Source organism: Apium graveolens, chromosome 11, assembly GCF_009905375.1.
Source record: "Apium graveolens cultivar Ventura chromosome 11, ASM990537v1, whole genome shotgun sequence".
NCBI lineage: Eukaryota > Viridiplantae > Streptophyta > Magnoliopsida > Apiales > Apiaceae > Apium > Apium graveolens.
The window spans coordinates 132775241-132789397 of NC_133657.1; the positions used below are offsets into that span (position 1 = coordinate 132775241).

At 30.6% G+C, this 14157-nt stretch overlaps 1 protein-coding gene across 1 annotated transcript; it reads right to left on the bottom strand.

The window, feature by feature from the left end:
* Window positions 1-8068: 8068 nt before the first annotated feature.
* Window positions 8069-10578, bottom strand: LOC141697733 (putative LRR receptor-like serine/threonine-protein kinase RKF3). The gene has a single exon (XM_074502247.1). It carries the CDS (start codon window positions 10358-10360, stop codon window positions 8501-8503), a length of 1860 nt encoding a protein of 619 aa, XP_074358348.1. The 5' UTR covers window positions 10361-10578; the 3' UTR covers window positions 8069-8500.
* Between the last annotated feature and the right edge of the window lie 3579 nt (window positions 10579-14157).

Consider the following 14157-nt stretch of genomic DNA (forward strand, 5'->3'; position numbering starts at 1 on the left):
TTTTGGGGGTTCGTTTACAAATATTTAGTTTAGTGGTGCATTTGGTGGAGAGTATTAAATTAGTAAGTATTTAGAATTATAGATGTAATCACTTGTAATATAGAGTCATTATGATAGCTTGGGTAGATGAAAAAGCTATCAGATTCTTTTCTTTGGGATTCATTCTTCACATGACTACGGGCTCATTTGAATATGAAGATCAGAAGGAGAATGAGTTACATGCTTTGTTGAAGGGTTTAAAGGAGGCTTATTTCAAGGGTTATAAGAAGATAATTCTAAAAACTGATCATGTGGATACTTATTGGGAGTTGTTCAATTCTATAATGGTGGGAGAGCGTCCTCAATATGCGTATGTTATGTGGCAACTCAATCAACGCAAGGCTGATAAGAACTATAAGTGTGAGTTAAAATTGGTTGATCGAGAGGTTAATGAGTTAGCAGCATACTTGGCCGAGTATGGTGCTAATCACTGGGATCAGATGGTAATTATTGAGGAGGACTTTGGGATAATTGAAGAATTGTGGTATCTGGATATGGGCTTGAAAAATATAGAGCCGAAGTTTAGGGCAATTAGGCTAGGTGAGGTCGAGCCTGCTAATATGGTAGAAGAAGTCGTGGATCGTCAAGGGTATGATTTGCCTCGGGATGCAGAGGACAATATTGTTCAAGGTCAGGGTCTGATTTTGCAGAATAATATTATTGGGGTTGGAAATGAAGAGGGTAATGCAGGAGATGAAGAATTTGCTAAGTGCGAGGTGGTTATTGGTCAGTCGGCTGCGAGGGTGGAAGAGGAAGCTGGGGCAATGTAAGGATGGTACCCATGATGAAATGGAGCTCTAAAAATGGCACAATAGCAGCAAGATGCAGTGAGGCTTTTTGGGTATCCTAACGATCTTTCATTTTAATTTATCAAGTTTATGTTTTAGAATATGCAAGTTTAATGGGCTTGATTAATTGTTAGTTATTTTGTGGAAAAGATTAGCCTTTTTTTAAATGGGTTAATTATGTAATGGTGGTTGTTTGGACTTTACGCGTTAATATAACTTGCTTTTAAAAGACAGTAGTGATGAAAAAGATTTGAAGTTTGAAATGACCCTAGGAACCTGGACATCAATAAGAACTGTGTATTATATTAGATAAAAAGTTTACTTTTACATGTATAATTATCGTTTAATATTTGTTTCTTATATTTTTTAAATTTATTTTTCCATTGAAAATGTTAATGTATGAATTTGATTGAGAAAATGAGATGATGTGAACTTATATTTTTATGTATAAACAAAATCAGTAGTAAATGAAATTATTTAACTAACACAAACAATTTGATACTATGGATCATGTAAAATATTACTTTTATATGAAAGCAAAAGTTACTCAAATGATCAAAAGTTGAATTTGTATTACACAAGACCCTCATTTAGTTTAAATTTTAATTGATACCGTTTACATATGTATGCACATAAGGATCACATTCTACTGTAACAAATTAAAAATCATATAACATTCAACTTGGTTCTAGTAAAAATGTAACAAACTACAAAAAATTAGGAAAATGAAAAGGAAGATAACTGTCACAATTGTTTTAGTTGGTAAATATAATTATGTTAAATTATATAGCTTTAGTATATTGAGAAAAGTTTTATGGAGAATATATTTCGATCGAATACCACAGAAATTTCGGATATCACTTATATTCTGCGATCAAAATATTATGAAATATATTATTTTGTGAAGTATATTTTACGAATATCACTAATTTATTAAATTTTTGAAGATCATTTAAGTTTAATAAATATAATGTGTATGTTCTACAATTTGAACAAACTAAACATATTTTGTAGAATAAAATTTTTTGTAATGCTTTAAATACAGTAGTGATGATAAAAATTTGAAGTTTGAAATGATCCTAGGAACCTGGACATCAATAAGAACCGTGTATTATATTAGATAAAAAGTTTACTTTTACATGTATAATTATCGTTTAATATTTGTTTCTTATATTTTTTAAATTTATTTTTCCATTGAAAATGTTAATGTATGAATTTGATTGAGAAAATGAGATGATATGAACTTATATTTTTATGTATAAACAAAATCAGTAGTAAATGAAATTATTTAACTAACACAAACAATTTGATACTATGGATCATGTAAAATATTACTTTTATATGAAAGCAAAAGTTACTCAAATGATCAAAAGCTGAATTTGTATTATACAAGACCCTCATTTAGTTTAAATTTTAATTAATACCGTTTACATATGTATGCACATAAGGATCACATTCTACTGTAACAAATTAAAAATCATATAACATTCAACTTGGTTCTAGTATAAATGTAACAAATTACAAAAAATTAGGAAAATGAAAAGGAAGATAACTGTCACAATTGTTTTAGTTGGTAAATATAATTATGTTAAATTATATAGCTTTAGTATATTGAGAAAAGTTTTATGGAGAATATATTTCGATCGAATACCACAGAAATTTCGGATATCACTTATATTATGCAATCAAAATATTATGAAATATATTATTTTGTGAAGTATGTTTTACGAATATCACAAATTTATTAAATTGTTGAAGATCATTTAAATTTAATAAATATAATGTGTATGTTCTACAATTTGAACAAACTAAACATATTTTGTAGAATAAAATATTTTGTAATGCTTTAGATACAGTACATGTATGATGTTTATAATTTAAATAGAATGATGATCTTTGTAAAACATAATTCGCAAAATAATAAATAATATGTTTTACAATATTTTTATACAAGATTTTAGTTGCAGAATATAAGTGTTCACCGTGATCTCTAGCAAAAACGCCGTCTTCGTAACTATGGACTCTTAGTATATTATGTGCACCCACTTTCTAAATTACAATTTATAAAAATTGTGTATCTTTGAGTTAAAGTTGTTGGGCTACGTAACAAAAACAACGTGTACTAAGATCAAAATTTTGAAAATATAGGGAAAAAAAAATAATTTACCAAATTTATATTCGGTGAAATTTATTGTGCTTTGTATTAAGTTTGTAAAAAAAATTATTTATAAATTTGGTTGTGTTGAGTTAAATGTCTATTATCTTTTGCACTAATAACTATTAAAATTAATTTACGATATTTATGATGTCCATTGTTCAAATTTGTTGTGCTATACGCAAATGTCCTTTAGAAAATTAGAATATTAAAAGGAAATATGTGTTGATCTTCGTTTAGTTCTATGGTTTCCTTTTTATTCTCGTTTTTTAATGGAAATAGACATGCTAGTTGGACAATGTTGCTTTTAAGGTAACCAATGTTGCTTTAAGGTAACCGATTACTACACTTTCAATGTACTACGTACTTGCCTGGTAAGTGAGGTAACTAATTACTATAGTTTAAACGTACTACTTGCTGGGTTTAGTGTATTTCGTAGTATGAGTTGTTCACGAATTGAGCTGAGCCGAGTTTTGATCGAACCGAACCGAGCTTTATTTTTTTTTTCCGACGAACCGAGCCGAGCCGAGCTTTCTTAACGAACAAAAATCTGTGTTCGAGCTCGAGCTCGTTAACGAACGAGCCGAACACGAGCTTTTATCGAACAAAATCGAGTCAAGTCGAACCGAACCGAACACGAGCTTTCTCCATCAAAACAAGCCGAGTCGAGCCGAGCCGAGCCGAGCCGAACTGAATTAAAAATTTCTGGTCAAAACACCGGTTGACTGTTAAAATAACAAAGCAAATACTTTTATTTTTTTCTAAAAATTTTGTCATATCACTAAAATATATTGATCTTAACATCCGTACGGTTGGATCATTCATAAATATTTTTAAAAAAATCGAAACATTAATATGATACTAAACACTAATTACAAGTACAAGTCAAAACACCGGTTGACTGTTAAAATAACAAATCAGATACATTTATTTTTTTTTAAACTTTTGTCATGTCACTAAAATATATAGATCTTAACATCTGTACGGTTGGATCATCTATAAATATTTTTAAAAAAATCAAAACATGAATACGAGACTAAACACTAGTTACAAGTACAGTTCAAACAAGTGGTTGATTGTCAAAATAACAAACAAAATAAATTTATTTTTTTCTAAAATTTTTATCATGTCACTAAAATATATAGATATTAACATTCGTACGGTTGGATCATCTATAAATATTTTTTAAAAAATCAAAACATTAATACGAGACTAAACACTAGTTACAAGTAAAGGTCACGAACTGAGCTGAGCCGAGTTTTGATCGAACCGAGCCGGGCTTTAATTTTTTTTTCTGACGAGCCGAGCCGAGCCGAGCTTTCTTAACGAACAAAAACCTGTGTTCGAGCTCGAACTCGTTAACGAACGAGCCGAACACGAGCTTTTATCGAACAAAATCGAGTCGAGTCGAACCGAGCCGAACACGAGCTTTCTCCATCAAAACGAGCCGAGTTGAGCCGAGCCGAGCCGAGCTGAATTAAAAAATTCAGGTCAAAACACCGGTTGACTGTTAAAATAACAAAGCAAATACTTTTATTTTTTTCTAAAAATTTTGTAATATCACTAAAATATATTGATCTTAACATCCGTACGGTTGGATCATTCATAAATATTTTTAAAAAAATTGAAACATTAATACGATACTAAACACTAATTACAAGTACAAGTCAAAACACCGGTTGACTGTTAAAATAACAAATCAGATACATTTATTTTTTTTAAACTTTTGTCATGTCACTAAAATATATAGATCTTAACATCTGTACGGTTGGATCATCTATAAATATTTTTAAAAAAATCAAAACATGAATACGAGACTAAACACTAGTTACAAGTACAGTTCAAACAAGTGGTTGAATGTCAAAATAACAAACAAAATAAATTTATTTTTTTCTAAAATTTTTATCATGTCACTAAAATATATAGATATTAACATCCGTACGGTTGGATCATCTATAAATATTTTTTAAAAAATCAAAACATTAATACGAGACTAAACACTAGTTACAAGTAAAGGTCACGAACTGAGCTGAGCCGAGTTTTGATCGAACCGAGCCGAGCTTTAATTTTTTTTTCTGACGAGCCGAGCCGAGCCGAGCTTTCTTAACAAACAAAAACCTGTGTTCAAGCTCGAGCTCGTTAACGAACGAGCCGAACACGAGCTTTTATCGAACAAAATCGAGTCGAGTCGAACCGAGCCGAACACGAGCTTTCTCCATCAAAACGAGCCGAGTCGAGCCGAGCCGAGCCGAGCCGAGCCGAGCTGAATTAAAAAATTCTGGTCAAAACACCGGTTGACTGTTAAAATAACAAAGCAAATACTTTTATTTTTTCTAAAAATTTTGTCATATCACTAAAATATATTGATCTTAACATCCGTACGGTTGGATCATTCATAAATATTTTTAAAAAAATCGAAACATTAATACGATACTAAACACTAATTACAAGTACAAGTCAAAACACCGGTTGACTGTTAAAATAACAAATCAAATACATTTATTTTTTTCTAAAACTTTTGTCATGTCACTAAAATATATAGATCTCAACATCCGTACGGTTATGTAAAATATATACTTTTATATGAAAGCAAAAGTTACTCAAATGTACACAAGACCCTCATTTCGTTTAAATTTTAATTGATACCGTTTACATATGTATGCACATAAGGATCACATTCTACTGTAACAAATTAAAAATCATATAACATTCAACTTGGTTCTAGTAAAAATGTAACAAACTACAAAAAAATAGGAAAATGAAAAGGAAGATAACTGTCACAATTGTTTTAGTTGGTAAATATAATTATGTTAAATTATATAGCTTTAGTATATTGAGAAAAGTTTTATGGAGAATATATTTCGATCGAATACCACAGAAATTTCGGATATCACTTATATTATGCAATCAAAATATTATGAAATATATTATTTTGTGAAGTATGTTTTACGAATATCACAAATTTATTAAATTGTTGAAGATCATTTAAATTTAATAAATATAATGTGTATGTTCTACAATTTGAACAAACTAAACATATTTTGTTGAATAAAATATTTTGTAATGCTTTAGATACAGTACATGTATAGATCTCAACACAGTACATTTATTTTTTTCTAAAACTTTTGTCATGTAACTAAAATATATAGATCTTAACATCCGTACGGTTGGATTATTCATAAATATTTTTAAAAAAATTGAAACATTAATATGAAACTAAACACTGGTTCTAAGGACTGTTCAAACAATTGGTTGATTGTCAAAATAACAAACAAAATAAATTTATTTTTTTCTAAAATTTTTATCATGTCACTAAAATATATAAATATTAACATCCGTACGGTTGGATCATTCATAAATATTTTTTATAAATCAAAACATTAATACGAGACTAAATATTAGTTACAAGTAAATGTCAAAACACCGGTTGACTGTTAAAATAACAAACCAAATACATTTATTTTTTTCTAAAAATTTTGTCATATTACTAAAATATATAGATATTTACATCCGTACGGTTGGATCATTCATAAATATTTTTTAAAAAATCGAAATATTAATATGGGAGAAGTACTGGTCAAACTACAAGTTAACTGTTAAAATAGCAAACCAAATATATTTATTTTTTCTTCTAAATTTTTTATTATATCCTTTAAATATATAGATCTTGACATCCGTACGGTTGGATCATTAATAAATAATTTTAAAAAATCGAAACACCGATCAGGAAATAAATACTAGTTACAAGTAGTAGTCAAATCACTTGTTAATTATTAAAATATATATCTGAATTTTTTCAAATTACTAAAATATATATTTTGACATTCGTATAGTTCAATAATTTAAAAATATTTATAAAAAATCTGAATAAAATTCATAATAATTATATATATAAAAAAATATTTTTTTTTTAATTTTTTTTCGAGCCGAGCTCGAGCCGAACCGAGCCGAGCTCGAGCCGAACATGCCAAAAGCTTGGCTCGAGCTCGTTTTCTTAACGAACACATTTTTGTGTTTGAGCTCGAGTCCGAGACCTTAACGAACCGAGCCGAACCGAGCCCTTAACGAGCCGTTCGCTTCGTAGCGTGTGGTAATATGCACCATACCTAGTTTGGAAGGTCTTGTAGTAATTTGCAAAACTTGCTACAAGAACAAGATAAAAGATCAATTTCTTAAAAAAATATATGGCCTGTATAGCTAACAACGATCTGACCAAAATATACCAGGGGTATTATTTCGTGTATCTAGTATGTTGTTAGCTTATATAGTAGCCACAAAAAACACGTGAATTTATATAGTGGCCAGCTCCCAGAAAGAGAGAAATTTAATCTTTAGGATTGCAAATTGCACAGACTGGCGACTGATAACCATGGACTTGTAACCTGCTATGGTCTGATAAGAAGGAACTTGTGTGCGTAGAATCCAATAATAATATTGCAACCTCTAAGGATAAACAGCTACACTTTACTAGAACCAACTGTTAGCTTATATACACTACCAATTTACCGACGTGAGATTCATAGAAACCGCACAGCATAACCAAGAAGTAATCTGCATAATTAATAAAAGTTTCTAGTGGAAAGGGGTTGTGAGGGTTCAGTCTATACACAGATATTATTCCGGCCCTCTATGGTGATAATTCATACTATTAGCTGCACGCCTGCAGATTTGCATATGCGGCCATGGACGCACATGATAGATAGAAAAGAAGAGAATCCATAGGTTCTTCCTCTTCAAACAAAAAAAATCATGTATGACTTCTACAAATAAATCTAGAGATTTACATTCAAGCTCACAGATCCTGTTTCCAAAAACTTTAACTGAATATTAGGCTTAAAAGAGCTTTCGAAAGATTGTCTCTACACAACTTTGGGGCAACAATAATTCCCTAAAGTTTTTAAAACTCCTCCCTTCTAAAGTATAGTTTAGCAAGAGCTTGTAAAGACATGATAAGAAGGAACTGGTGTGTGTAGCATCTATTAATACATTTACAGCTACATTTTTTCTAGAAGGAACTGTTAGCTTGTATACACTGACTACATCAAAGAAACGAAAACTACAGAAACTACATGGCAAAACAAACAAGTAATCTGGAAAATTCAAATTTCTTAGGAAGAATGTCTAATTAAAGCAAAAATACTAGTCGAAAGGGGTTCTATCAATACACCAATATTTCTCCTACCCTCTATATTCCTGATAATTCACACTATTAGCTGGACACCTGCAGATTTGCATACGCGAGGACACACATTATAAAAAAAACGAAAACCTTATGCTCTATTCCTCATCAAACAAAACAATCATCTATTGCTTCTACAAATATATTTGGAAATTTACATTCGGGTTCGCAGATCCTATTTCCAAAACCTGTAACTGAATAATAAATTCAAGAAGCTTTTGAAAGATTGTTTTCTCACAACTTCAGGGGTACAATAATTCCCTAAAGTTTTTGCGCAAAACCTCCTCACTTCATCTACTGTATAGTTTAGCAAGAGCTTTTAACCTGCTGCCTATCAGCTTACTTCAACCTTGGTGTGTTCGGGGCAGAATTATCAATGTATGGTTGATAGCCAGAATAAGTGGACAAATTACCTGAGTTCATGCTGCTAACAGATTTCTCAATATCATCAATATCAGCAGTGATCGGAATAGGCCTTTCTGGTATCATGGGAACTGGCAGATCTGAGTCCAAGATCTTCACTACTTGGTCCATTGTAGGCCTGGCATACAATTGAGGATGTGAACAAAGAACAGCAAGCAAAACATACTTTTCCATAATATCCGGTGGCCCCAACTCTGGAATCCCTTCTTCAACAACATCTAATGGTCTACCTGTCCTAACCAGTGCCCAAGCCCAATCTGCCACCAATGTATGCTGGTCCTCGTCCAGCTCAAGAAGTGCCTTTTTCCCACTCAAAAGCTCAAGAAGCACAATGCCGAAACTATAAACATCACTTCTCTCCGTCAACTGCCCATACAAAGCATATTCAGGGGCAACATAGCCCATTGTTCCAGCAACCCTAGTGCTAACGTGCGTTGCTCCCTCAGGTGCAAACTTAGCAAGGCCAAAATCTGCAACTTTAGGCTCAAAATCATCATCCAATAGTATATTACTACCTTTAATATCCCTATGAATAATAGTCGGTTGTGCCCCATAATGCAAATAAGCCAAACCTCTAGCAGTTCCTAATGCAATTTTTTGTCTGAGAGGCCAACTCAACTTCTTTTCATCTGACCCAAAAAGATGATCATGTAAACTCCCATTCTTCATTAATTCACAAACAATAATCCTCTGATGACCTTCAAAATTCGTTGTTGCAGTACAATACCCTCTCAACGCCACTAAATTCACATGACGAACACTAGCAATAACCTCAACTTCATGAGAAAAATCTGCATCCCCTGCAGCCGAACAATTCTTAAACCTCTTCAACGCAACTTCAGTCCCATCCGGTAAAACCCCTTTATACACATTCCCATACCCTCCCTTCCCAATTATATTCAACCTCGAGAAATTCTTAGTCGCTTCCTGAATCTCATCAAACGAAAACTTAATCAATGTAGTGCTTCCACTAATCGAATCCAATGCAGACGAATTCAAATCACTCCATTTCTTCGTAATCTCCTCTTTCCTCTTCGCCTTCTCAATATTCTTCCTCCTAACCCACAAAAACCAACAAACCCCCACCACAATTACCAAAAACCCCGTCCCCGAAACCACACCAATCAAAATCTTCTTCTTACTATCATCCTTATTCGACCAATCCAACGTTAGCGCGAACAAACACTCAGCTGTCCCTCTATCAGTAGGACCAAGCCAATTAGCAAACGCAGCTGCATAAATCGACTTAAACGTTGTACAATCCGACACATTCCCAATTTTCTCCTTATTAACATCAGAAGGCAATAAAGCCGATAAACTCGTAGTACAAGTAGCACAAGCAGCCCCATTTAAAGACTGATTACAAGCCTGTAAAACCCCATTCAAAGCATTCCTATTATTCCTACTTTCATATTCATCTCGTGTCGTAATATTCTGACAACCCTGAGCAATCCATTCAGTCTTAAACCCACAAGTACTTCGAATATCGAAACTACTCTCATACTGACTAGAAAACTTCTGATAATCTTTCCAACAAGATTCAGCTGAAGATAAAGGAGGCAAGAACTTACCACTTCTCTTGAGATAATCTGATTGAACCAGACGCAAGCCCTGAAGAATCAACAAACACTGATCAGCAACTTTATCAGAAGCTCTTGAACCCTCAGCAAGACTTTTAAGAACATTGAAATCAAGTGGGCACTTTGTAGAGTTTTGGGATGAGATAACTGAACATAACCCAAGTAGTGTAATGACAAAAAGATAAGATCTTGACATTGTTTTAGTTGATTAGTTATGATTTGAGTTCAAGGGCTTCATGTAAGAAAAATGAGTGTTTGTGATGGTTCTTGATTAGGGGCTGTTTGGTTGGACGGATTTTGACTTTTTTGGTTATTAGTTAGTACAGGGAAATGGAGCTGGCAAGAGTCTTGGATTGGTTTTGAGCTTTTTTTTACTTTATTGTTGTTATTAGGAAATTAATTGATTGAACTTTTTGGCTTATTGATATCTATCATTCTCCACTACTCAAATGGTCTGGTCTGGTCTGGTATTTTATTCTGTTTTGTTGAAAAACTACAGTGGCTTTGTTGTACTGAAATATTCTTTAGGTTAATTTAGCTTTCTAAAAGGTTTGAGTTTTGAACCTGGAGAATATGTAGATAGATTCTAATCTTCAACAGATTAGAAGTCACAATTTTCATTTTTATAGATTTTTGTTCATTTATGATGTATTGAACAACTTAGAAGATAGAAAAGCTACTGCATGTATATTTAATTGTTTAGTTACTGGATATCTGTATACTTGCTTAAATTACAATGTATTATTGGAAGTAGAAAACTATCATTGGCTAGATATGAGTGGTGATGTGATGAATGGGTGACTTGTGATGTTGGGGGTTCTAGATTGTGCCACTTTGTTTTACCATTTGATGTTTGAAAACTTTGAAAGTCCATTTTCTTGTTATAAGGATTCCTTTTGTTATGCTATGTTATATCTGTAGTACTTATAATTTACTTTGGTCAAAACTAAACACAAAACAAATAAATGTTTGACTACAAATAAATATTTGAAATCTACTTATTTAATCTTGTCAAAAAAATCTACACTATCACCACATGTTAGCTAGAAAATCTAGATAGACACAGTTATATATATATTAGGTAAAAAAATATAGTATTTCAACCATGATATCTTTTAGCAAAAAATTTAAATATCATGTATCTTATCTTTTTTTTTATATCTGTTGATCCTCTAGCCGTTGTAACTTTATACCTTATTTTAACCTAACTTTGCATATCAATATATACTTATATTCATATTATATTTATATTTAATGTATATGTTAAAAAATTTATTTCATATTTTATATTTTAACTTCATGTTATATTAAGTATCAAAATATGACTTTCTTATTAACCAATTTTATTAATTATTTTAATAAACATTACATATTTATAAAAATACTACTAAATCTAATCTAATATAATAAAATAAAATATAATTATAAATATAAAATTTTATTATACATATAAGTATATATTTTTTAACACATATAAGTGTCTTATTATAATTATATAATTATATATTCAATATTTTTTATTAAATAAATATTTTATTTTTACTTGTATTTATTTAAATATTTAAATTTATTTTAACATGTGAAATTTTTTATATAAAATGATTTGCAAATACATATAGCATACTATTTTTGAATATAGTCACTAGAGCAAATAACCTTATAAACTCAACAAAATTTTAGAGGATGATAATTTAGCCAACCATTTTAGTTATTATGGTTGGAGATGCTTAAATGTTTCTTGATTCAAATACTCTTAGTCATAAAATAAAAATAAAGATATTAATAATAAATTTGTAAAATAACGGACCAAAATTGAACATATCAAAAAAATATAAGTTTAGTTAATTTGGATTAATTCTTTTTTATATAATAGTTACTCCCTCCGTCCCAATATATATTTCCTATATTGACTTTGGACACTATTTATGCTATTAATGCTAAGTAATTGACTATTAATTTCCGTCTAATTTATAACATCAAATATAGTCGTCAGATTCGTATTTATGAGTATTTTAATATAATAAAATTTTATATTTAATATTATTATGAAATTAAAGATATTATCGATCAAAAAAATATGCATTTTTACAAAAATATTTTTAGGGACAGAGGGAGCACCAGTTAGTCACTCTGTAATCCAAATACCTCTTCATTGTACATTGTTCCCTACCCTGGTTCCCTCGAAAAAGCTAAGAACCCTGTAAAAAGTTAAACAGCTGCATGCTATTGAGTGTAGATAGATCGGTCCCAATCATTTGCAATTATAAAAATGATAATTTGGAAGAGGAATCTAATGTGGGCTAATACAGGCCCAAGGCACACTTGACTTGAGAAACTTTGAATCTGGTTATTAAATGTATCCTACACACCTACTGATGTGCTAGTTGTTACTGTTATTGCTTATTTTATTATTAATAATTAGTTTAGTGTTGGTAGATAGTTTAGTTTATTTTTTTATTGCTTGATTGTGTGGTTAGGTGATAATTATTGTTAAATTAAGGAAAGTTTATATATGAATCTAGGTTATTGAATATAAGTAAGTTCTTGAACCAAGTTATTTAGTCCTTGTGAATTTTTAATCTTTCCCTGAAAAAAGTGGAAATTTTCAGCACTTCTGTACTAAAGAAATTTTGGTCCGTTTGTCAGCTATCTTTAGTGGACTCATTGGTGTTGGTCTGTGACTTGTTCAATAGTAGAGCCGCAGAGGTCGCTGGTTATTAGTATTTGCCTCAGATGTTAGAGCAAGTCTAGTTTTGTAAAAGATAAACTCAACAATGAAACAAACTTAAATTCTTATTTTTATTTTAATCTTTCCCTGAAGAAAGTGGAAATTTTCAGCACTTCTGTACTAAAGAAATTTTGGTCCGTTTGTCAGCTATCTTTAGTGGACTCATTGGTGTTGGTCTGTAACTTGTTCAATAGTAGAGCCGCAGAGGTTGCTGGTTATTAGTGTTTTCCTCATATGTCAGAGCAAGTCTAGTTTTGTGAAAGATAAACTCAACAATGAAATAAACTTAAATTCTTATTTTTATTTTAATCTTTCCCTGAAGAAAGTGGAAATTTTCAGCAATTCTGTACTAAAGAAATTTTGGTGTAAAAGGCTGTAGTCCGTTTGTCAGCTATCTTTAGTGGACTCATTGGTGTTGGTGTGACTTGTTCAATAGTAGAGCCGCAGAGGTTACTGGTTAGTAGTGTTTGCCTCGGATGTCAGAGCAAGTCTAGTTTTGTGAAAGATAAACTCGAACAATGAAACAAACTTAAATTCTTATTTTTATTTTAATCCAAATAACTCATGAGCAAAGTACAAATTATAAATAAGAGGAACTAATGTACACAAACCCCGATTACGGATTTTGGGAGTCGAAAATAATCGACTGAGTTATTAATTTATAATTTATTGATAATTTATGAAAAAATAAATAATTTATCGGTAATTAATCAACAATTTATCGCATCACTCAAATATCAGACAAATTTTATAACCATTACACCGACCCTTGCTTAGATTAAAATTAAGAAATATAGATCATAATTCCAAATATTCAATTTTACGAGGAAATATATTTATTTTGCATCTATTACTAAATATAATATAAATAGTTTTCAAATAATGAATATTTAGTAATATTTATAATTTTCATATTCTCTTACATCTGTTACTATCTATTATCTATTATTATTATATAAAAAACGAAACATTGAAATTTTTGGTACGATACATGTCTTTTGGTACACGTTAAATTTACTGAATTATCCTTATTTTGGTTGAAAGTTTTATTAGCCTTAGTAATCGAATTACACTAGAAAAAGAAATAAAAATCGTTTTCAACTATAGCATGTTACCTTTTTTATTTTTCTCAATTAAAACAACCTACTTAATTATTTATTTTATTTAATTATCATTTTACTTAAAAACTTTGTCAAACTCCTTAATTTTTAACAATTCATAAATTTTAAACTGCTTTACAAGAACAACTTAGTATCATCCTCATT